Genomic DNA, 26,352 nt, shown 5'->3' on the forward strand with positions numbered 1-26,352 from the left:
AATGGCTGCACAGTATTTCATGGTGGATCTATTATAATTAATTTAATTAGTTAAATACTTCATTGCTATATATCTTATTCCATTTATTCCTTTAATTCAGGTAGATCTTGTACTTTATGTCCTCTTTTGTACTTTTTATGGGTGGCAGAAGTTATAAAATTAGCTAAGCTTTGGAACTTTTTCTCAAATGTAGGCACATATTTACTTCATTGATCTTTTTTACTCTGAATTTTTTCACTTTTATCCAGGTTTCTTAGGTAAATTCTTTCACCTTTTTCCTGGTTTTTTTGAATTAAAGCAGCTTCTAATCAAAGTTGTAGGCTTAAGAATGATGATCTTATAATAATAAATCTGTATTTGTGCAAGGATGAAGACAGCCATACGCTTCGAAAGAAAATTAAACTGGGGCAATCAAAGTGTAGAGCCTTTTGAAAAGGCACGTAGAAACTATCCATTATAGACATCTCCAGTTTCTTTCTCATCCTCTTCTAAATGAGTCTCCTTTCTTTGTCGTTACTGTTGTTAAAAGTGGTGTAATAGATAGATGCTAGGACTACAAATGTAAGTATTTTTCCCTATACAAATCTGTGTATAAGAATCAAATGGATTAGTCTATGTTGTTAGATAAATCATTGGAAAACTGAACCCTTTTATTCACCAAAACTCAGGAACCAAATAAATTGGATAGCAAAGGATTCTTGTATATTACTCTAAATTATTTTTTATTATAAAATTAAATGCATAGTATTTTAGCTACATTTATGTTAAATAGACTTGTTTCAGTTTGCAAAACTGCTGCTGTTTCTGTGGAAAAAGACATTCTCACTTTCATCCTGCTACTCTGAAAATCAAATTTGGTACACAGTGTGTTTTTAAATTTAAGACTTTTGTGTCGTATATGTCAGTGTTTTGAGAGGTTTGTATTTTAGTTCTTGAATTTGATTCAGAACCACCTCCAGATTGAGTGGTTTTGAAAGAAGCTTGTGAGTGCTGCTAATTTTCAATTTGTTGGAAACAAAACAAGTCAAAAACAAAAAAAAAAGTCCTAGCTTTTTGTCTTCTTTGGTCTGTTCTCAGGAGTTTTTGTCCTTTTGAGGAAACTGTTATTTCTTTTTGGAGTGAAGTCCAGAGAAGCTTTGAATGTCATAAACTTTGAATTTTTATGTATTCCTAGAAAAGTTCCCCATACTGTATGCATGCCTCTGTTCCTTCTCCATCTCCTCAAAACTCACTTTTCCTGCTATCATGGGACTTTTGAGCAAAAAGTCGCTCTTGTTTTCCACTTTAGTCATTCTTTCCTCATGTCTTATATTGGTAAGCCAATTTCTTTCATCCATTGGATCATCTGATTTACTTACCCTGACTGTATCAGAGTTCTGCAAGCTGTAGCATATGGGCCAAATCTAGCTCGTTGACTGTTTTTGAATGGCCTGTGAGCTAAGAATGGTTTTTACACTTTGAAATAGTTGGGAAAAATCAAAAGAAGATTAATATTTCGTGGTATGTGAAAATTACATGAAGTTCAAATTTAATTGGTTAATAAAGTTTTATTGGAAACAGCCCCTCATTTGTTGATATATTGTCTATGGCTGCTTTTGTATTACAGCAGTAGAGTTGAATGGTTGTGACAGAGACCGCATGGTCTGCAGAACCTGAAATATTTACTGTCTGGCTGTTTGCAGAAAAGATTTGGTGATCCCTGACTGAAATTTAATACTTTTGGCTTAATATGCTTTTTTCAACTGTTAACATTATGATGATGGAGACAACAAAACTACTTTTTAATTAGATTTATTGGATGAAATGTTTTGAATGCTTATTTTGTGTTAGGTACTGTGGTTAGCAATGAGGAAAGAAAAATGACTAAGTAGGATCTCTTCCTACTAGGAACTCATAGCCTAGGATTAACTCGGAAGTCTAGTTTTCTAATATGAATTCATGATTATTTATATTAAAACGAGAGAATCTAGTACTATTTTAGAGTTAGTTATGTAAAAAGTATATTAGCTCCTATCAGTGTGTACACAAATACTTATCCAAGTCTATTCATCATGGTGTTTATAATACCAAGATTAGAGAAACAGGCTGAATATCCAGCAATAGGGCACTGATTAAATAAATTATGGATTATGTTTATCTATTAAAAATTGATTTAGAAGTATATTTGAGAATGGAAAATATTTGTGATAAATAAGCATGTATGTAATATCCTCAATTTTTTAAATGAATAGTATGTTTTAGAGCAGTTTTAAATTTACAGAAAAATGGAGTAGAAAGTGCAGAGAGTTCCCATATACCCCATCTTTCTCCCTCCTTTAGGTTCCCCTATATTAACATCTTTGGTTGTTGTGGTACATTTGCTACAATTGATGAACCAATATTGATACATTATTAACTAAAGCCCATAGTTTACGTTAGGGTCACTGTGTGTTGTGCGGTTATATGGGTTTTGCCAAATGCACAGTGTCATGTGTCTGCCATTACAGTATCATACTCAATAGCTTTACTGCCCTAAAAATCCCCTGTATTCCACCTTTTCACCCTTCTCCCATATCTCCAACCCATGTCAAACACCGATCTTTTTACCATCTCTGTAGTTTTTTCTTTTCTAGAATGTCATATAATTGGAACCATACAGTGTGTAGCTTTTTTAGACTCACTTCTTTCACTGAGCAGTATGCATTTAAAGTTCCTTTAAGTCTTTTCATGGCTTCACAGCTCATTTCTTTTTATTTTTGAATAATACTGCCTTGTATGTATGTACCACTGTTTGCTTATCCATTTACCTATTTGAAAGACACCTAGGTCACTTCCCAGTTTTGACAATTATGAATAGAACTGCTATAAACATTTGTGTGCAAGTTTTTGCATGGACATAAATTTTCAACTCATTTGGGTAAATACCTAGGAGCAATCATATGGAAGGACTGTGTTTAGCTTTGTAAGAAACTGCCAGACTATTTTCACAAGTGGCTGTACTACAGTAGTCTCCCCTTATCCATGGGGGCTACATTCTAAGACCCTCAGTGGATGCCTGAAACTGCAGATAGTACCAAGCCCTATCTGTACTGTGTTTTTTCCTATACATACCTCTGATAAAGTTTAACTTATAAATTAGTGAGAGACTAACAATTACTAATAAAATAGAAAAGTTATAACAATATACTGTAATAAAAGTTACGTGAATGTGGTCTCTCTCAAAATATCTTATTGTGCTTTTCTCACCCTTCTTGAGATGATGTGAGGTGATAAAATGCCTATGTGATGAGATGAAGTGAAGTGAATGACTATTGTGACGTAATGTTAGGCTACTATTAACTTTCTGACAATATGTCATGAGGAGGATCATCTGCCTCTGGACACGGTTGACCACAGGTAAATGAAACTATGGAAAGTGAAATCACAGATAAGGGGGGATTACTGTATTTTGCATTTCCACCAGCAGTTTATTTAAGTTCCTGTTGCTTCACAACCTCACCAGCTTTCGATGTGGTCAGTGTTTTGGACTTTAACCATTCTAATAGGTATTTAGTGGTATCTCATTGTCTTAATTTGCAGTTCTTTAATAACATATGATATTGAACATCTTTTCATATGCTTATTTGCTATCTGCAGATCTTCTTGGGTGAGGTGTCTGTTGAGGCAGGTTTTGGTATTTGGGTAATGATGGAACCGTAGAATGAGTGAAGACGTATTTCCTGTACTTCAGTTTCCTGGACCAAATTGTTGAGAAACGATCTGGGCTGGCGCTTTCTGTTTTGGAAAGTGATTAATTACTGATTTAATTTAATTATTAGATATAGTCCTATTATGGTGATCTACTTTTTTCTTGTGTGAGATTTGGTAGATGTGTCTTTCAAGGAATTCATCCATTTCATCTGAAGTTATCAAATTTGTAGGCAACTAATGTTGTTCATAATATTCTTTTATTGTCTTTGTAATGTTCATAGGATCAGTGGTGATGGCCCATCTTTCATGTCTGATATTAGAAATTTACTTTTTCTCCTTCTTTTTTTTTTTTGCTTAGCTTGGCTAGAGGTTTATCAGTTTTATTGATCTATAAAGAATCAGGTGATACTAGTTTTTAAAAGGGCATAGACTATAAACTGGCAGGATATGGTGCAAAATGTTAATCATTATCTCTGAATGATGAGATTACAAATAGTTTTTCTTTTCTCCTTTGTACTTTTCCTATATAGTTAATATGTAGTTTCATAATGGAAAATTATGTTTTGAATAACATTGCCTACTGTTAGGTATCTTTCTTCAAAATCAACATAGTTATAACTACTTTTTCATGACTTTCATGAACCATCTGGTTCAATATTCTCTTTTTTTCACTTTTCATTGGGCTTTGTCTTTGGAAACTCCAACTTTATTTCCTATTATTAAAGGGTATTGAAGAGAATAAAAACAATCAAAAGGAGTGTGATTATTTAGAAGAAAATGAAAGTAACGTCTATTGGACTTGTTAGATGTTTTGCCTATGTTTTTTAATTTAATTTTTACTGCAGCCTTAAGATGCAGTTATTATTATCCTCATTTTACAGATGAGGAAATTGAAGTTCAGAGAAGTTTACTTGCCCAAGGCCACATCTAGTATGTGGAAAGCCCATGGTTCAATACCAAGGCTCTCTAATTTCAAAATCTGTTATTTTTCTAAGATAGATTGTGTAAAACATTTGGAGCTAGACTTTGACCACAAGAATATATATCAATGGTGGAAAGGTTGGTCGTTGACAGTCGTTTACTATCAGTTTTCCTTATGCCATTTCCTTTTATTAATAATGCTATTTCTACAACCAGAGGCTCTCACAATTAGAATATACAACTATGTACTGGGGGGCTTTGGGGAGAAAGAAAAAAAAAGATTGGCAACAGATGTTAGCGCAGGTGCCAATCTTTAAAAAAAAAAAATAATGCTATTTCTATTAGGTATATAACTTGACCCTTTTTGAGCTTATACTCATGTTTTAAAATTTCAAAATGAGAGAGCTTATTTTAAAGAGAAATATCTGATTCATTGTCAAATTTTGTTTGAGAGAGAAAATGAATGTATTTTGGTGTAGCATTTGTTTAATTTTTATGACATGAAGTGATAACCTGGACAGAGGGAGAAATCTGCCCAAGAGTTGATTTTTAAAAATCTGTTTTCCCATGTATAAAAAATTGTTCCCACCATCATTTATTTGGAGTCAAAATAAAAAATTGCCATAGAAAGAGTAATTATTAAATATTTGTAAATGAAATCATAAATTTTGAATGCAGCAAAATTTAATGGCATTTATATAATCATTGATTATTTACTGCCATTTATTTAACTATGTAGGTATTTATTTTAATTAACATTTCCTTAGAGAACTTCTGAAATAAATAAAATAAGTGATGATAATCTCAACATGCCCAATTTTATCTTATAACTGGTACTTGTTTTAATTAATTCAAAGTTGTTGTCCCTTGAGTCAACATATTTATCATTGAAACTTCATGAAACCTTACCACCATTTTAAAAAGTACCCTTTTTCCAGGCCTAACAGCTGTTTTTCATGAATCCCAATGCTAGATTCCTTTCATATTCTCTATTCATAAAGTCATAATAAAAAAGCAGCAAGATTTCCTTGACCTATCAAAATTATATGATATTTGGCATATGAGTTAAGTTTTTGCTACAATCTTGCAGTGTAACAAACAGCTCTTCAATCTAGTGCGTGCTTATGGGTGATCTGATACTGGACTCCAGGCTGTGGTTGAGGATCACATCTCCTCATGACTCCAGGTCCCACACTGAAAGAGTGCTGGCTGTAAGGGGCAAGTTCTTCCCATGCTGGATAGTAGAAGTTAAGGGAACTGGAGGAACTCACCATGCCTTTTAAAGCCTCAGCTTGGAATGGTATACTGCCGCTTCTCCCATAATCATTCCATTGCTCAACAAGCTCTACCTCCCTAGTAAGAGACCCTGCATGACCCTGCATTCAGGACTGTGAATGTATGATTCTGTTCTAGTGATGGGGTATAAGGCTAAAATAAATATAAACCTACATAGCTACAGTTCTAGGTTTTTAATTGGATAGATTGCTTAAACTTTTTCTTTTGTCAAGTTGTTTACAAAAAGTGACCAGTTTTCTTAAGCAGATATTAAAATTATCTGTCTTCTGCAAACAAACCTTATTAAATACATGTGTGATGGTACAGACTTTAAAAAATAATGACTGGTGGGGGCCAGCCCACTGGCATAGTGGTTGGGTTTGCCTGCTCTGCTGTGGCAGCCCAGGATTCACAGGTTCAGATCCCCGGCGTGGACCTACACACACCACTCATTAAGCCGTGCTGTGGTGGCAGGTGGCATCCCACATACAAAATAGAGGAAGATTGGCACAGATGTTAGTGACAATCTTCCTCAAGCGAGAAGAGGAGGATTGGCAGTGGATGTTAGCTCAGGGCATATCTTCCTCACCAAAATACTACTACTACTACTACTAATAATAATAATGACTGGTGATTTTACCTTATTAGTAATTAGGCTTTCCATGGTGTTTTGTAGTTTAGAAAGTAGTTTTACATTTTTTCATTTGATCCACAAATAAGTTAGGTGATGAGGAAATTGAAACAAAAACTTTGTGGCTTGGCAAGATTACAACTAGTAAATTCCATCTCATATTTTTGGAGACTTCAGATCCAGTTATCTTTCCATGACCCCATACTGGATCTTATATGCCTATTACTTACCCTTTCCAGGTTTAGATACATCTTAGGAATATTTCTGGACCACTGCCAAAATCAAAAGGAGCTATCAGTACACTTTTTATACTCTGACAAATTATTTTATCTTCTATTCTGACCAGAATAACTGGATTGATGCAAGAGTATCCTCGGACCTGATCCTCACTAGTATATATTCATTATCATTTCAAAAAGGATAAACTTATTTTCTGTGTAGTTTAGCAGAAACAAGTATTCAACTTCCTTATGTATTTCCAAAAGTATGAGAGAAAATTACCGTGGTACACCAGTACTTTTCAAATTAGTCCCAGTGTAGCTGCCTCAGATGATAATGGTTTTATGTATTTGAGGTTCTGCATTTGAATTTATTTGGGAAAAGAAATCAAGGAGAGTTTCTGCCCACAAGGAGTAAGTTTGAAAAATCACTGTCTATACCAGGTATAGTTAGGATGACAGTGTTATTATACCTTCAGAAAATTCCTTCAATAGAAAATGTTTGTTTTCCAGAAACACTCTAATGTTACAATAGTTTTATAAGGAACATTTTTACGGAAAAAAAACCCCATGTTTTGTCTTTTGTTTGCCTGCTTTTTACTCTTAACTCTTGCAGCAAAGCCTTTAAACAACACAATGAAAAATCTAATCTGACTTTTTAGCTACGGATTTCTACTTTTTTCTCTCGCTCTCTCTCTCTCTTTTTTTTTTTTTTTTTGGTGAGGAAGATTGGCCCTGAGCTAACATCTGTTGCCAGTCTTCCTCTTTATGCTTGAGGAAGATTGAAATTGAGCTAACATCTGTGCCAATCTTCCTCTATTTTATTGCGGGACATGGCCACAGCATGGCTTGATGAGCAGTGTGTAGGTCTGTACCCAAGATCCAAACCTGTGAAGCCCAGGCTGCCAAAGCAGAGTGAACCACTACTCTACTGAGAAGGCCCCTCTGCATTTTTCTTGGACAGCATTCCATTTTCTCAAATCTGTGGGCTTTTCTGGCACTTTTTTCCATTTCTCTGTTTTGTGTTGTCTTTCACAACGTGCAAAAGTTATTCTTGGGGCTGGCCCCGTGGCATAGTGGTTTAGTTTGATGTGTTCTGCTTCAGTGGCCCAGGTTCATAGGTTCAGATCCCAGGTGCAGACCCTACACCGCTCGTCAAGCCATGCTGTGGAAGCAACCCATGTACAAAATAAAGGAGGACTGGCACAGATGCTAGCTTAGGGCCCCTCTTCCTCCAGCAGAAAAAGAGGAAGATTGGCAACAGATTTTAGCTCAGGGCCAGTCTTCCTCACCAAACCCCCCCCCCCCCCCCAAAATCAAAACCAAAACCAGGTTTTTCCTTTCTTCTCCATATCTCCATATTTGTTCTGATTTCTTTCATAGTGAAAATAACAATAAAATTAGTAGATGATGATAAATTGAATCTTTCAGGAGGCTAGATGATGCTTAAAACCCTATTGTTGGGAAGTTAATTTATAACCAATTCATTGTTCTTGCTAATAGTGCAAAATTACTCTCCTTACAGCCTTCTCTGTTTATTTCTTTCTAAATATCATCAGTTTAATTTTAAAGTTAGGCCTTTTCCCCTACTGTTAGTAGTTAGTTTTTTTTATATGAACCATTGCTGTGGAGAGTGGTAATTTTATTTGTTTTAATAAAGTTAGTATATTTAATGAATATTTTTCCCTCTTTTAAAGACTGTGAACCAGAAGAGCTGACTGACTGGTCTATGGATGAAAAATGTTCATTTTGTAACCTACAGAGAGAAGCAGTCAGTGTAAGTTTTAGTGCTATGAAATTATTTTTAAACTAATTGCACAATTGTAACACAATTCTTTTTTGTTTTTTTTAACTTAATTTGTTCTGCAAGTTTGTGACTTACAGTGGAAACTTAAATACTTGATTTTGGTAATAAGAAGAATATTTTGAAGTCTTATGTTAGAAGTCAAACATTTAGCTTAACCTGCAGATAAAAAAATCCCCAAACACTCATCTGTTTTGCTTATTTCACATTTCTTTCTTATAGCTCCCTGACTTATGAAGTTCAGGTCAGATCTGTTTTATATTTAGGTAGACAAGGGTGAGCTTGGAGGCCTAGTTTGATCTGAGACCACCCTACAGTCTGATTTCTTAGGAATCAGTGGTTGGAGGATAATGTGGTAGCACTTTTTAGCCTTTCACTTTCTCTTGAAGTCTTTTGGATATCATAATTATCTCCTATTGTAAATGATTATGTAAGTGTCTATTGTAAACAGGGCATAAACTATGCAAGCAGCATCTTCTTGTATGGTGGGAAGTCCTAATTCCTTATGCACTGTTGTGAGACGGTCTAAGAAGAAATGAGAACTTGAGAACCTGTACCCATTTTGGTCAGATAGTGGGTGAACATATCTACTTTGTTGTTAAAACTCTCTGAAGGTATTACATTATTGGCATGCTATATAGTGAATTTATTCAGCAGTGTATTTATCTGTTCTTACCCCCTTTTTGACTATAGTTTTGCTGAGGAATAAGGCTAATTTGACCCTCTGTCAGAGCTAAATTTCTTTTTTTCTGACTGCTGTCCCACATTTTATGTTCTCTCTATATAATTTGATATATTTAAAAGGTAGAACAAATGAGCATTTAGAGAATTTATTTTTTTTGCCATTTTAATGGAATCCTATGTTTAAATAAAATGGTTTTTTTATGTTGTTTTCTTATACTTTTAGGATTGTCTACCATCTCTTGATTCTTCACAGTCAACACCAACAGAGGAACTATCATCTCAGGGCCAGTCCAACACTGAAAAGATTGAATGCCAAGCAGAAAATTACCTAAATGCACTCTTTCGAAAGAAAGGTAATATTGGTATACTTTGTCATTTAAAATTTGCGACAGATCTAAAATGTTTGAATTTTTCTCACACACACGTTTTTTGTATGTCAATCTCTATTTCATTCTTGATTCTTTCTTTCTTTATTCTTAATTTTTCTTCATATTTTAGGGACATTAGGATTCTTAGTCACTGTAGAGCTAGTGTTCTATTTGGCATTCCTTTTCACCATTCTATTTTCAGGTCTCTCCCAGACTTTATCAGACATTCTCCTTGTCTACTATAGGCAGGGGAGGAGATTTTTTTTTATGCTCCTGCTCTTATTTTGCTGCTTTTCTCAAGACTTCAAACGTTCTTTCATGTTCAATAATTGATACATATATATATTATATTGCAAAGCTATCTTTAGAAATGTAACGGTTAAATCATTGATCAGCCAGGTCGGAGTAAATTTGCTGGCTTGGGATTTCAGTTTCTTTGGTAGCTTGAATAGACTTACTTGACATTAAAATGTCAACGTTCCTTTTGCTTCCTATCTGTCTAAACTGTGTAAACTAAATGAGGCTTGTTCCGCTTGTTCCCTTACTTGGTACACATGTATCAGGCAGAATTTGTTTTTATATCTTAGTTACTTGGGAAAAATATAGAAATATAGAACCTTCCATTTTTTGTTCTTGGCCACTTCTGCAGTAGTAGAGTGTCTTAATCTTTCTCAGATAGACCTTTGGAGTAAGTCATGGTTTGGGGGGAATGGGAGGTAGGAGAGGGGATCATACCTCCCAGCTTCCAGAGATTGAGAAAAAGATTACTGTATTCTCATCTACTCCTCTTTGGAATTAAGTAACATTGGGTATTTTCTATTAAATTGGTAACTTCAGGTTTTAATCAATAATGTTGAAAATAGTCCTCACTTTTGGGAAAGGAGGCTTTTTTAGCCTTAAATGTTATGAGTTCTTTTGTGTGTTGAAATATGAGAATCCTCTGATTAGAAGAATCATTAGTATATTAAATGACCTAAAGTTAAGAACTGTATTTTTTTTAAGTGTAGGGAACTGAAAATCTTGTCCTGTGTGTTAACTGAAGTACTTAGTGTTGAGAAATTGGCATTGTCTTTAAAAAACAAATTCGTTTTTCAAATTTTTTGATATGAACTAAAATTAAAAATATTTAACATGCTTCATTTAAGAATTTTATAACATTAATTTAGAAAATTTTATTCTGCCAATATATTTACATTTATAAGAAGAATTATGCTATCAGATTTATATCACTAAGAGAACTGGAGGAAATGTACACATTTAACATGTACATGTTGTTTCACTCACCTTGGAACTTGTTACTCAGTCTGTTTTTCCTTTGAGTAATTTGTAATGGTAGTAGCTAGAATTATCAATAATAGTGGTCTTTAATTTTTGATAGTATGGAGTTAACCTGTGCTCCATTGCCCTATTAAGAGTAATCAGTAAAAACTTGGTACTATTTCAGCTGATTCAAGCATCTGGTTCTTCAAGAGATCTCCTACCAATGGTTGGGTGAGTGTTCATGGATATTTAGTGACCTCCATTTGGAGATTTCTTGGTTTTCTTCAAGATCTTTGAAAGATCTCTTAGTTTTTAAATGAAAGATTCTTACTAGTATTTTTGCTTTACTTCAGGTCTTACCTTTGTTAATTCCTTTATGTGTAGTCCATCATCACTTTCCAGATTTAATTAGTACAAGGATTTTTCTACTTGTTCACTTGGGTTTCTTTTTGTTGTTCGTTTTTGAATTTTCTTTGAATAAAATCATTTTAGAGATTTCTAGTATGGTCTGACTAGGATGAGGCTAGAAAATAATAACAATATCTTTTAAATGGTCTTAACTCCATTATTTATTTAGTTCTATTAACTCTACATTGAAGTAAAAGGCAAAAAATGTGTTTTTAAAGACAGGAAATACTTCTCAGTCTTTGGAGTAGCCAATAAAATGTTGATAAAGCATCTTGTTGGTGAAGCTCTTATTTGATTCCTAAAAATTTCCAAGCTCAGCCATTTTTAGAAATTCTGGATATTAGTAACATTAGTGTAATAAAGTAACAACAGATACTTTAAATCTGTTGCTTAGTTTGAGGAATATATGCATGTTGATCGTCTTGCCAAAACATAAGGAAATCTTTTAATATCCTTATTGTAGCTTGTATATTATCTTTCCTGACTGTGGTTTTGGGAAGGATGATAATGATAAATGTAAGCTATTATTATTGAGACCTCACTACTTAGGATAATAATGATTGATGTCATCAATTATGATTGAGCATTAAATTCTTTATATGCCTTATCTCATTCAATCCCAAAACAATGTTAAGAAATAGGTACTGCTATCACTTTAAACAGGTAGACAATGAAGCAGAGAGAAGTTAGGTAACGTATCTTTTCAGTTCTCTGTTAGGAACATTTGAGTCCTTGGAAGAGTTTAGAAAAGGTGAAAGACGTTCTGTGTGAGGAGCACCTAGATTCTTTTAAGTACTAAGTGGGAAAACCCTTCCTGTTCTCTACTACTTAGCAGCCTAGGATTAGAATTACAGTCATGGACTGCATGTGTGACGGTGGTCCCATAAGATTAGTATCATATAACCTAGGTGTGTAGTAGGCTGTACCATCTAGGTTTGTGTAAGTACACTCTATGATGTTTGCACAGGGAGGAACTCACCTAATAATGCGTTTCTCAGAATGCGTCCTCATCATTAAGTGATTGCAAGATTGTTTAAATTGAATTAAGCAGACTAGAGAGGACCTATGAAGAATGCTCTATATTTCTTGTAGGTTTCCATTTTTCCTTTGTATGAACTATGAACAGTTTTAGTGATTGGTTCCCTTATAGTGTTTAATGATAGATAGATCCAAGGAAACATTACTTAAACTAGATACACTTCAGGCAATTTCTTGTAATTAGAAGCTGGTCAGAAATATTCTTTCAGGGTTGAATAAATAGAATCAGGGGGAGGCATTATGTAGTACAGAGTTGAACTTTCACAAGTTTTGTATATTTTTTACTTAGAAATTTTTCAAAATTGAATTCCTTTTAGAGGTTAACCCTAAAATTGTTTAAAGTCCTGGAGTAGAATGAAAGCTCGATGATAGCAGGGATTTTGTTTTGTTAATTGCAAGATCCTCAGTATCTGGAATGGTACTTGTTACATCTTAGGTCTTCAGTAAATATTTCTTGAATGAATGAATGAGTACCAAGATAAATTGTCTAAATATCTTCCAGTTTCCCTACATACTCAATGGTGTTATTACTTCATTTGTTCCATTCGAAGAAGGAAATTATTTAGCGTGTACATAGAGTTTACCTTTCCCTTCTTTATACTTAAGTTTATTACTGTGTATAGTTTGCATATCAGTCAGTTTATTTTTGAAATGGGGATAGACATAGGCATATAGATATAAAATGCCTTTTCCAAAGTTATCCCTATGAGATATAAACTAAATTATTTTGACTTTTAGCTTCACATTCTCTGATCACCTAGAGCAGTGTTAAATCACTGGCTTACAATTCAGGAAGATGTCTCATCTTTTATTTTTAAATTAAAGAAGGCCTTGACTAAATTGGACAGATAGTATGCACATAGTAGCTGAGTGAATCATACTGCTAAATATATAATAAAATGAAACCTTCCTTCATCAAACTATGTTTTTCTTGCTTTATCTTTTACCCCCCCACTCAGATTTAGCATTCATATAACTACTATTCTGGTCTTTTCAAAGACCTTCTTGATGTATTTGATGCAGTTAGTCAATTCATACTTCTTGGTGATCTCAAATACTCTGTAGCTGGTATATTCAACACTCTGGTCTCACAGTTACTTGACCTCTAAATTTCCCATGATCTTTTCTTCCATTCCACTCCAGCCACCTTTTCCCAAGATCATCCCTAGACCTTTGCCACCTCCCAAATCTAATTCCAACCATCCCTTACTCTGACTACCATTTTATTCTAATACTCATTCCGATATTTTTTTAACTTCATTGCAACCTCCAGTCTGTTGACCACACCATTTTTCACTCTTGATTGTCTCCTCATGACTTCACTTCTTTCCTTACTCAGCTCAGATACAGTGCTTGATCACTGTGATCATCTTTCATATAAAACCTTAATTCCCTTGCCTCTCTCTTCCTTTGTCATATTTGCTAGTCAGAACCTTATCTGTGTTTTAATCCAATTCCTCATTTATTACACACTTACCCTGGAACAGCTGAACTTTTCTAGAGTAAAATACCCAATCATGCTGACTTCCCAGTTTCCTCTCTTCCGGGTAGTTGTTTTATATCTCTCTCCTCAAACTTCCAACAACTAAAAATCACCCTTCTGTTTTGTGGCACAGTCATCTTCTGATGTAGTATATAATTTATGTATTTCTTTTATTTATTATTGTCTTTCTCCTTCTGGGAGAATATATGCACCATGGGAAATTGGATTTTTGTATTTTTGTTGACTAATATATCTGAAGCAGCTGACACACAGATGTTTAGTAAATATTTGTTATTGTCTATACTTTTGCCATCTTCCCTTCTCAACTCTCCTTTTCTTTTCAACCCATGCCAATTAGACTTTCTTTCCTTCTACTCTACTAAAATTGTTTTATCAATTTCATTGGTAATTTCATCTTGTACTGTTCAAAGGAAAGTTATCAGTTCTCGTCTTATTCAACCTTTCAGCATCATTTGATAGCATTGATCACGTCCTTATGCTGGTTTCTAGAAAGTTATATTCTTATAATTTTTTTCCCCTTTCTCACAAATTGCTTCTTTTACTCCTTGCCGATTTTCATCTTCTTGATGAAAATGACTATTAAATGTTGAAGAGACCTAGGAAGTTAGTCCTCAGCTGTGTTCTCTTTTTGATATACCATCACTTACTTGAGGGCCTCATTTCATCCTATGGCTTCAATTAGGTGTGTGCTGATGACACCTGAATATTGTATCTAATCTTAACCTTTCCTCTAGCTTTTACCCTCTTATATCTAACTGCCTACTTAATAGTCTCCACCAGAATATCTAATAGGCATCACAGAATGACCTACTTAAACAGAACACTTGATTTTATTCCTCCAAAACCTTTCCCTGCCCCAGCCTTTCACATCTTAATGAAAGATATCCCTCTTGACCTGGTAGGTCAAGGCCCAAAAGCTAGGAGCCATTCTTGATTTCTCAGTGCCCTTCATTCCCACATCCCACCTATCATCAAGTCCCATTGGCTCTACCTTCAAAATTTATTCTAAATCTGACCAGGCCTTGTTATTTTCATTCCTCTGGCATATACTGTTAAAGAGCCTCCTAACTGGTCTCCTCCTTCTACTTTTCCCTTTTTTACCAATTCATTTTTCCACGCAGAAGGCAAGATGATGTTTTTTAAAAATGTGACTCACAGCTGCAATATGCAAGACCTTTACAATAAATCTTTGGTGAGTCCTTGCAGGTGATAAGCAAGTACCAGTATTCTAAGATGTTCTAGGAATCAGCCAGAAATACTGAAAATATAGATGATTTTAAATTCCTTTCAGAAATGTGTAGTCATTGAATTAATCTTTCAGTGGTTTTGCATAACCCCAGTAACTTTGAGGACATGATTTAAATTTGGGGAAGCATGACTCTCTTCCATTTATCATTATATGATTCTTTAGGAGTTTGTCTAAATTATTTCATCTCATATTCTAATTCAGTTGAACAAATATAGTCTGGTAGGTGAGAGGGAAGACTTGATTTTCAGAAGAGAGAGAATTCTGTTTGGAGCCCTACTTTTTGAATTACTGTCCATCCTTGGGTAATATTTCTTTGCTATGCTCTGTCTGTGACATGGCAGATAGTGAAACTAGTCTGTATTCAGATAGATTATTTGTAGCAATCTATCATGCCATTCAAAATACTTCATAATGAGAGCACTAAATAGGAAAAAGCACTTTCTGTGGAATAATGGAAGAACCAATATATGCTATATAACTGTTTGGTATTAACTTATCCTTTTTTAAAAAAAAACCTTTTTATGATATTTTCCTGGTTTTCTTGAGTAAGTCATGAACTCATGAACTGTCATCACCTATATATTCTTTTATAGAATACTTTTAATTTAGTTCTTTCTTTCCCTAAGTATGACTTTCCTTGAAGCAAGACTAGCATGTGGGCTTTATAAAAGATATTTCTCACCCATGATTAGTGAAGGTCATTCATTCAACAAAGATCCATTCAGCCTCCTTCTACGTGCCAGGTACCATTTCAGTGAACAAAAGACCACATCTCTCTCCTCATGGACTTTTATGTTCTAGTGCGGGGAGGCAGACAAGAAACAAATTATATTTGTGGCTGAATGTGTGTGCACATGTGCACACACACACACACACCCCTCACATACGTGTGGATATATATGAAAAAAGAGGAAAAAATATATACATGTAGGTGCTGTGGAGATAGATTAGGAGAGGAGCATAGAGAATGCCAGAATAGAGGTGGTCCTCACAATTTTATAAAGGATAGTCAAATGACATTTGAGCAAAGATGTAAAAAAAACTTAAGATGGCAAACTACAGAGATCCTAGGGGAAATACATTTTAAGAGTTAAAAATAATATGAGTTTTGGGGCCAGCCCAGTGGTGTAGTGGTTAAGTTTGTGCCCTCTGCTTTGGTGGCCTGGGGTTGCAGGTTCGGATCCCAGGTGCGGACCAAGCACCACTCATCAAACCACGCTGTGGCAGTATCCCCCATATAAAACAGAGGGAGATTGGCACAGATGTTAGCTCAGCAACAATCTTCCTCACCAAAAGAAAGAAAAAAAGATAATATGAGTTTTGAAAAATTACAGATCAGGCATATGGTAGGTGATTGCCACTCCCATTCCTCAGTTTTACAGATTATTTTCCTTTTAAGGCTAACTAAAATTACAGCATTTTAAAGCAGGTAGGAGATTTAGAAATTGTCTCTGTTCCTTTATATACAAAGTGATAACAGTTAAATAACTTGACCAATGACCATGCACTATAATGTAGATAAATAATGAAATAACGAAAGATAATTAGTTATTGCCAGTAGTGCTTAGTAAAATAATCAAATAAGGCATTTTTAAAAAGTTTAATTAATGGATTATAAAGTTGCCCAAGTGAAGTTTGATGATGAGAAAAGAGATGGAGGCTTTGGCTCCTGTTGCTGTTTGGTGGTAAGCAATGTTAAGCCAGAGAACTGGTGAAGTAGGAAACAAGTGAATTAAACACCATGTCTGAATCCGTGGAACTAGCTTTGAACTATCAGCTGAAGCTGTAGAAAAGCAAAGGGATTTTTTTTTAAAAAAACTAAAAATGAATGAACTATTCAGTTCCTGGTCACCCAAGACTTTGCTTGCAGTTTCATCTTTTCGTATGAGGAGTCTTTTCATATCATGATCAAATTAATTTGTAACAACTGTCACTTTATCTGCACTATCTAAAATTTCTTTTAAATATTTCATGTCAGGTATTTGTGACTCCTTTATCTTTGACTAATGATGAACATCAAGTTGAAAGATTTTCTCAGTCATAAACACTTCACTATATGATGTTAGCAGTTAATATTTTCACTCTCAGCTTCATTAAATCCAGCATCCTTAGCAAGATGTAAGACTTTTTGCTTTACAGTCAACATTTCCTTTACCTCCTGGAAGTTAAAAAATATGCTAGGTTCTTTCATACTCCATTCATTGTTTGTTGTGAAACTTTTTCCGAAGCCTGATTGACCTAGAGTTTCTTTCTATCAAAATTCTTTCATAAATCCTACATCTAGAAGTGTCAAATTCATCAGCATGCCACAGCAGATATATCATCACCAAATATGCCTTAAAGTGTGAAAAATAAAAATCTGTATCATGTGAGCATCTATCTTCTGTTCTCCTTGGTCAGAAGGGAGATAAATTAATTTATTGTTCTTTTAATAGTTCTTAGTTTCTGCATGCCTCCTGTACTATAAAGCATTTCTACAAATAGTGTGATTCTCATGTTTAAAAGATGTGTGTTTCGTAATACATAATAATGTATGAGATTGTAGATGTTAAGTGATGTATACTGTACTTTTGGGCTATTTAAGAGATTTTTAAGAATAATTTTGATTTGACAAAATGATTTTTACCTTCCTTTGTCAATTTTAAATATTATTCTGTTGTATTCCCTTAAAAGTGTTGATTTTAGTAGATTTTTAACCCCTTGGAGGCAAAGAATATCTTAATAATTTTCATATATTCAGTTCCTTATAAACACTTCTTATTTATTTTTTGAATAGAGTTTTGGTCCAAGACACAAAACAAAAACATCAAAGACACTCTTCAACATGTGATATATATTTGCCGCTCAATTTATATATAATTAAATTATGCACTTTAGGTATAAAATGATGGAAAAATAGAATATTTACAAAACACATCTTCATACACACTACATACATGTGTGTGGTTTTGGAATAACATGGCTCAGCTACCTAACAAGTTTTAGGATACCATACAGCAGTATGGTCCAGGAGTACTGCCAAGTGGTCAAGCAAGTACAAGAGGAGCCTACTCAAAAGATGATGCAAAAGCAGTTTCCTGGTCAGCATTCACCTTCTCAGTTGCTGTATATTCAGATGTTTTAAAATTTTGCTCTATGAAGTATGTTTCTAAGATGGGTTTGGGTTTTGTTTTGTTTTTGTGAGAACTGATGTTTACACATTCATTCAGTTCCCCTGCCACAAACTGTGTGTGTGTGTGTGTTAGATGCTATGAAAATAGAGGTTTGGTTTTTTCAAATTTCTTGGGAAATCTATGTCTTAGAGATCTCCTTTTTGTTTTTTCTTTTTAAATTTTCAAGTTCTTCACAGTATTTTAAATTGTTTTAATTAAACCACAACATGTGTTAGTTTGTATACTTAAAAACAGTAGTTATTTCTGTAATTGTGTACCTAAAAACAGCAAGTTGTTAGATGACATTAGAGTAAAAACAACTCTGACATTTCTCTTGCCTACTGTTTTTTTTTAAAGCATACATATAGATAATTTTCATTGCCCTTTTAAATAATGCATCTAAAACTCTAATCCAGAATTCTTAAAAATATATTTCCTCATGGTATCTTAGCTGTGTAAGACTTGAAACTGACTGTAGTCTGCCTGCAAATTTAAGACAGCCCAACATAGTAATTGGGTAGTTTTAGAATCTCAAGATCAGGACCTTTTAAGGAAAAAAAGAAAACTTTTAATGGTCAGAGAAATTAGCCAAGGACTGAAATATTTCCTGTTTCCAGAATTGAAATAAAAAGGGAGAGGTGGAGTGTGTTTCTGGTCAGTTGTTTTTTTACAGATAATTTCCTCCATTTATTGTAGTTTTATGGATCATAAACTCTAATATAGGAAACACCTGAGTTATAAGCCAGCCACTGTATCAGTCTACCATCTCAACTTATAAAAAGGTGAAGTTCTCTCGTCTTGATTTTGAGTCTGATGTTTTCAGTTTCTTATTCTCACATAAAGATCTTTTTTTAAGTGCAATTTTTGATGTTGTTAAAGATTGGTACCTGAGCTAAGATCTGTTGCCAATCTCCTGTTTTTTTCTTTCTTCTCCCCAAAGCCCCCCAGTACCTAATTGTATATTCTAGTTGTAGGAAGTGGAGTGCATGAACTTAACCACTCGGCCATGGGGCTGGCCCCTAAATGCAATTTTTATAGAAATAGCACTTTGTTAAACATGCTCTAACACATGAAGTTTCCTCTCTATCTCATTTAATATGATATCGTTATAATTCTGTTTCAAAGAGTTACCTTATTGTCTATGGCTCTTTGGAACCTCAGTGCCTGATAATTCTTTCTGAATTTCTCCTACTAAGGTATAAGGAATCTAGGATTCTGGGAGAGAGTTTGATCAAATACTGTTCCTGTGAAATGTGACAAATTAGTTTTATAAATTACCATCTTACCATTTTTAGCTTACGTATAATTATGAACTGTCAGTAACACTTTGCTATTGGCTAGTTGTACATTATATCCACAGCCTGTTCAGATTGTTTTATAAAGTTTATCTGTTAATTAGAACTCAGTGGATTTGTTACTGTACTAAGTAACAATCATCCCTTGCCTTTGTCCGTATGCATTTATATTTTTATGGGTGTGTGTTTTTCCTCCTTGAAGTGTTGTGAGTGAAGTCTTCTAAAATGTTTCTATCCTCAGTAGAAGGGGCAAAGCATAAGTTTTACCATTGAACAGAAATAGATTCAAATCTCACCCCACCATATATTAATTATGTGGTTCTGACGAACTACTTATACCCTTTCTGTGACTTAGTTTTCTCATCTGCAGAAGGGGCATAATAATTGTAGATGCTTATACTCTAGATGTTGTCTACCCTCACCCACCAAAAAAATAGTTTTATTAAAACAGAAGATATTTGTTTAGGTTTTAGTGTTTAGACCTTGATAGGTATGGTATGTATTCAGTAGTAGCTTCTGGTGGAAAAAGAATATGGGCTGAGTCAAACCTAGATGTGCGCTTGCTGTTTCTTTCCATTAAATAGATGTGATGTTGGGCAAATTGCTTAACTTGGTGATTTTCTATCCTTGTGAAGATTACTGTAATTAATATAAATTAATGTAATGAAACATCCAGCTTAGTGCCATATTTATAATAGGTGTCCAGTGAAGAGTAACTCCATAGTGGATTGCAGTAATTTTTTGTTTATATATGAGAACACTGGGCACTGGTATAAAAATGACCTGCTCTAGTCATAGTATGGCACAGTAGCTAAAAGGTCCGGTTTTAGATTATACCTGAGTTGTAGTCCTGGCTTTACTACATATTTAGCCTTGTATGACCATGGGCAAACTTTTTCACCTCCTTAAGACTACTTTCCTTTTCTATTGAATGGGAATAATTCTAGCTTTCTCAAGAGGATTATTGTGATGCTTAGAAGATATAATGCATCCAAACTCACCAAACTGTATCCATTAATTATGTACAATTTTTTTATACACCTATTATACCTCAGTAAAGTTGGGTGAGGGAGAAAGGACTCAGTAATCTAAAACTTCTGCTGCTATTATTTATCATTATCATTAATTACTTGGAATCACCCTAAATCAACAAAGGGATTTAGTTCATTTAGGGTTTAGTTCCCAAATTAAATCTTGTAATTGTTAAGAAGATTGTGCTTAGGATTCCATGGATGAATAACTAACATCAAGGTGTAAGGTATGCAGTCTCAAAAGTGAGTAGTTATGCTTCATAACTATCAGCAGTAAATGTACTCTTTGGATGCTTTCAGGGAGTAGAGTTGTCAGATAAATAGAATACAGATTATAATACTCTTTTTGTTTGTTTTATTTTTGTACAAATAAAAAGTCACTTTTGTGCTTCAATTTCTTAGTTGATTAAATTGAAAAACTTTTGCTAAAATGTGTTGACATATATTCTTATCCTATGTAGAATTCAAGTGAAAAGAAATATTTGAAAAAATTATTTTACAGGGATATACACTAAACAACCTTCAATAAGCTTGTGAGACGCTTTGAAGTAAAATTTTAGTGTAGTTTGCAAAGTTGGCCAATCTTGGTAGCCATTTTTCTGATTCCCTTTATATTCTGAATGCTCAGAGAACCAAAGCTAGCTTTAAAATATTAACTCAATAACAGAGCAAAAATCTTGAATGAACATATTTGTGTAATGAAAGGTCATGTTTTCTAAAGCAAAATATAAATTATTTAGGGACTGTTTATTGTTTTAGATTACTGGTTTACTTCTTTAGGTATGGGTAATGAAGAGTACACTTTATAGTAACTGGAAATGTTAAAATGCTTTTACGTGTATTTAAGACAATTCATTTTTTATTTAAGCCAGCAAGATATTAAGGTAGCCTGCTTTAGTGTTGCAGGTAGAACCATCATACTAGCCAAATATGCTAGTGAGTGTGAGCATATTCTCTAATTATCTAGTAGTATTTGAACTCCAGAGTCCTTTGAGTGTGGTATGGCCTAGTGGCTCTCGACTTTACACGTATCTCAGTCTTTCAACTTAAAATAATCTAAGGGTTCTGCAGAACCATCTGTGAACCCATATTAAATGCTAGCTATTTTTTCATGGGAGTCTTTATCCGTCTTTGTTTTTCTTAAAACGCACCCTTTCTTATTGTTCTGACAATACTGATTGATGTTGTTGAGGTTGTTTTTACCACTCTCTTTGGTGGAGTAATGGTCAGTACCTACGTAGACTGGGATGTGTTATCTATCTCTGGCATTGTTGTTTGTTAGAGTTATTGGAGTCCAAAGATGCAGGCCTCACACTGGAAGCTATAGAGGTAAAACTATGGATAGTATTGGACAAGTCTGTGATTCTACCTGTTACATCCATTTCTTTGATTTAATCAATCCTTGTTAACTCTGTAAACGTTTTAGACTATCATAGAGTGTTCTTTCATTGTTGTTGAGTATTTGTTAGAGCAAAAAATATTTATCATCATGAAGCAGTGCTGTAGAAGAGTGCTCTCCAAAGTCATGTGTGCATATTCTCAGGAATTAAATAAGATGATCTGCTAGAATGCAGGAATTTGGTTTACACTGATATATATCATTAATAAAATAAGACTTCTTCAATAAAGAGAACCGAGACTCCTTATGTAAGTGGTTGCTTCCATGGCTGGGGCTGGAAAAATATAAAATGAGCTTCGAGCACTTTATGGTGCCAGAAAGTAAGAAAGTGCTCAAAAAAGGATTAGGAACACATTCATAGGACACAGGAACCAACCTGAAAGAGCTCGTGGCCAAAGCTGGAAGCATTTGAGCAATAAAATAAATAATAGTATAACCCATAGAATAAAATCAATATCCATGTTTTCATACTGATAAATCAAGGAAGGATGGGAGGAAGGAAGGAAGAAAGAAAGAAGAGACAGCTCTTTCTTACAGAAGAATTCCAATTTAAAAAGGTAGATGGGGGGCGGTTGGCCCCATGGCCAAGTGGCTAAAGTTCTGCATGCTCCACTTCAGCGGCCCAGCTTCATGGGTTTGGATCCTGGGTGTAGACCTACTCCATTCATCAGCCATGCTGTGGAGGCATCCCACATATAAAATAGAGGTAGATTGGCACAGATATTAGCTCAAAGCTAGTATTCCTCAAACAAAAAATGAGAAAGATTGGCAACAGATATTTGCTCACGGCAAATCTTCCTCACCAAAAAAAAGTGTAACCAGAATGAGCAGAAATGAAAATCACCCTTAGAGCACCACAATGACAATTATTGCATCCACCAATGAGTGCTAAAATCAGTGGGCAAAAGTTTGTTAAGAAATAGAGTATTTGCATCTTCTAAATGTCTCTCCCCCAATATATTAATTACCAAGAGAGAAATAGTAATTTTGCAGTTTTAAACCCAGCAGATACCAACTTAACCAAGTAATCAAGGGTAACATTGCCAGTAATAAAACATATCACATCTTATGGGTGCACTGATATGATGCACTAAGAAAGGCACATCACTTCTTTAGTATTCTTGTCAAAAATGCATGGCACTAGTCTCGATTCTCAAACTAATCATGAGAAAGCATCAGATAATATTGGGGAACATTCCAAATAATTGACAAGTGCTCAGCAAAAATGTGAAGATTATGAAAGACAAGGAAAGGCTGAGGAACTTTCACTGATTAGAGAAGACTAAGGAAATATGACAACTAAATGCAATGTGGGATCCTAGATTGGATTCTGGAATAGAAAAAGGATGTTAGTGGACGAACTGATGAATTCCAAATAAAGTATATAGTTTAGTTAATAATATTCTACTGGTGTTAATTTCTGGGTTTTGATACTTGTACTATGGTTATGTAAGATGTTAACATTAGGAAAAAGCTGGAGAAGAATATACAGAAACTCTTTGTACTGCTTTTGATACTTTTCTGTAGTGTAAAATTATTTCAAAATTTAAAATATTTTTTAAAACAAATAAGTTAACCTTTACTACTCTTTGCTGACAGTGGCACTCTTATTCAGGCTTTGTATCAAATGAACTTTGTCATATAAAGAAGACCTAGATCCTAAGAGAAGAGTGAGAGTTCAGTTCCTCAAACAAGGAGGGATTGATATTGGAGCCCTTGTTCTTTGGTTTGCATTCTGAGTGTTGTGATATATTGTAGTTTATATGGCCCAGTTAAATGGATATACATATTCTGCTGTGTAATTTTATCTAAATTAAGTCTGAAAACCAGATAAATGGCTTTAAAAGATTCTATCCATGATAAATTTTCCTCCAAGTATATGCTATGCTTAGAGATGTTGGTTCATAATAAGAATGTGACTATGTAATTTATAAATAATGTACATAGTAATATGTTGTTAATTGATGAGGTGAATGGTGAACAAAATTTGAAGAACTCTGCTCTAAAGATATATTTTAGAAACTGACTAATTCTTCCACAGTCCAGAATTGGTGAGCTGACTTACAAACAATATTTAATTCCTAAGACATCTAATAAGAAAGTTGTAGTCAAGGGGGAATTAGACTTTTGCTTTAACAAGGCAAGGAGGTTCACAAATACAGTGGTCAGGTTATGACTTTAAAGAAGTAAAAAAAGCGAGTAGCAGGAAGGGTTAAGGAGAGGCAAAACTAGATTTAGGACTGAAAGATGATATCGTGTCCATATCCTTTTTTAGGGAATACCATATAGATAAGTAGCTACATTAAGCTGTGGTAGGCCATGAGTTTGACTAAAACCTCAAGTAGGTTGTAAGAAATGAAACTTGGAAGTACGACTAGAGTGCAGCAAGAGTTTCCTTTGATGATGATATGAATTTCTTATAATGTGGTTTTACCCTTACCTATCCCCTTCCCCCCCAAAAAACCCTAAAGATGTTATAAAAGGTAAAGATCGTACAGTTCTTTGTTTTCTATGTTCCTTTGACCTGGCATATTCCTTATTCTATGTGGGGCAGTTGAGACCAACTCTGTGGAATAAAAAGAAACTTCAGGAAGCCTTTGTCCACTCACGTGCTCCTTGATTTTATCTTTATTCTTTGCATTGTGTGTTCATTAGTGATATAGTAAACCCAAGTGAAAGCAGCATAAGCAGTGTCTAAGTCTTCATTCTTGCCCACTTTTGCACTAGCTAGCTTGTAAGACTTCCAGAAAAAGCAAATCATTTTTCTCTAATAATTCTTTTCAGTGACTGTTCAGTAACCCTTTGTGTAAAGTGTGAGAGACTAAAGGAACATTTTCTCATTCTTGTTTTTCTATGCCCTGTAAATTGAAAGAAAAAATAGCTTTTTGCTTAATTATTAATGCAGTCCTTATTCCCTTTGAAGAGTGAAGAGTTGTTTGTTTATAAAATTTATTGAGTTACCTCATTGTGGTACCGTGGTAGATCACTGAATAGGTAAGTGAGTGAGATAGTGTTTAGTCTCAAGGAGGACCCTGGCCGTTATATAGTAGGATACTCTGGAGATACAACAGAGAGAGAAGCTCATGTGCTCTTGATTCTCTTGTTGTCTTTAACCTCCTGTGCTCTACTCTCGAATGTTGAAATTGCAGACGAAATGAGCCTCAAGATATTCCTCCAAGAAGTACCTAGTCTTTACATTGTATCCTACCATACAGGATTGTTAATGCCTAGAGAGCAGAAAATAGGTATTCTTTCTCAGTGTCTCTTTTATTGCCCTGAGCAAGTATCATAGTTATATTAGAGTTTTAATAATTGGCTTTGAGTAACTTATGACAATTAAAGGTGATCTTTAGTTAAAATATAGCTCTGTGCCTATGTGGCTATCCCATTATCTTCTAAATAACTTTTTTTAGTACTTGTTAATAGTAATTTATTTACATTGTTTAGAGTCTCTTCCATTTAAAATTAAAGATAAAATGAGAAAGCAACATTTGGGAAAGTCTTTTATGGCTCGTGTTCAGTAGGCAAAAAGGAGCCATAATGTTGGTCTTGTTAGTTGAGTGCTAAGCCTCACTCCTCAGTTTCCTTTGTATCTGTTACTGTAGCGGTTAGATATTCTACATGATCTTGTCATGTCCAGAGAACAATACATTTAAATTCTATACTAGTCTGGAGTAGTCTTTATCAAACTTAACTGATTTAGAATAGAGTTTTTACAACCTTATTTGAGCTTCACTTTATTGTTAAAATATTAGATTTTCTTTGGTAAGGAGTCTCTTTTTAATACTTCTACTTGGTTTTCCATTTGTTCCCAGGAGTGCTCCAGCTTTAGCAGATCTAAAAGTTTGTCTGAAGATGTTGGTATCTCTCTGAGTGCCCCATGGGTTACAGTGGGTGTGGGGCCGTAATTCCCCCACAGTAGCCACTGGACAATAAGTTCTAAGCTCTGTTGAAGGTGGCTGTAATAGCAATAAGACATTATCTTAACAACTGCTTTGTTGCATCAGAGATTGATACTGCTTAATAGCAAATGCCATCGCTGCTGGAGAGGCAGAAAAAACACAGCCTATCATAGAAAATGACTCAGCATTCCACATAATTTCTCATCAGAATTTCACTACAACACAGACTATTGTGTAGAGAGAGATGAACATTGAGATAGTATATCTAGAGTAACTTGCCTGATTGCATCCCTATGAGAAGAAAATAGTTTACCTGTCCTGTTTAGTATCATAATGAATTGTTTCGTCCCTAGGTTAGCAGTTAGGCCAGCTGAAAGGCTTGTGCCATTATTACTCATCTGTTCTGACCCTGGTTTGCATGACAGCATATATCAGTAGATTGTATAAGAAGTGGAAGCTGGATGAAGCGGGAAGGGACAGGAATGTCTGGTACATAGAATGATTATTGTATTGGCAGTCTGTGGTTTTGGTGATTATCAAGTGA

The 26,352-nt window shown here is 34.4% G+C and overlaps 1 protein-coding gene across 2 annotated transcripts in view; it reads left to right on the forward strand.

Annotated features, from left to right (window-relative positions):
* The window catches only part of LCORL (ligand dependent nuclear receptor corepressor like), a 150,855-nt gene that overhangs the window by 39,167 nt on the left and 85,336 nt on the right, over positions 1-26,352 (forward strand). For both annotated transcript variants that reach the window (XM_046655816.1, XM_046655817.1), the window contains exons 3-4: positions 8,412-8,491; positions 9,426-9,555. In XM_046655816.1, coding sequence (XP_046511772.1) covers positions 8,412-8,491; positions 9,426-9,555 — 210 coding nt within the window. The remainder of the gene's footprint in view (positions 1-8,411; positions 8,492-9,425; positions 9,556-26,352) is intronic.

The sequence above is a fragment of the Equus quagga genome, chromosome 3, assembly GCF_021613505.1.
Source record: "Equus quagga isolate Etosha38 chromosome 3, UCLA_HA_Equagga_1.0, whole genome shotgun sequence".
Classification (NCBI taxonomy): domain Eukaryota; kingdom Metazoa; phylum Chordata; class Mammalia; order Perissodactyla; family Equidae; genus Equus; species Equus quagga.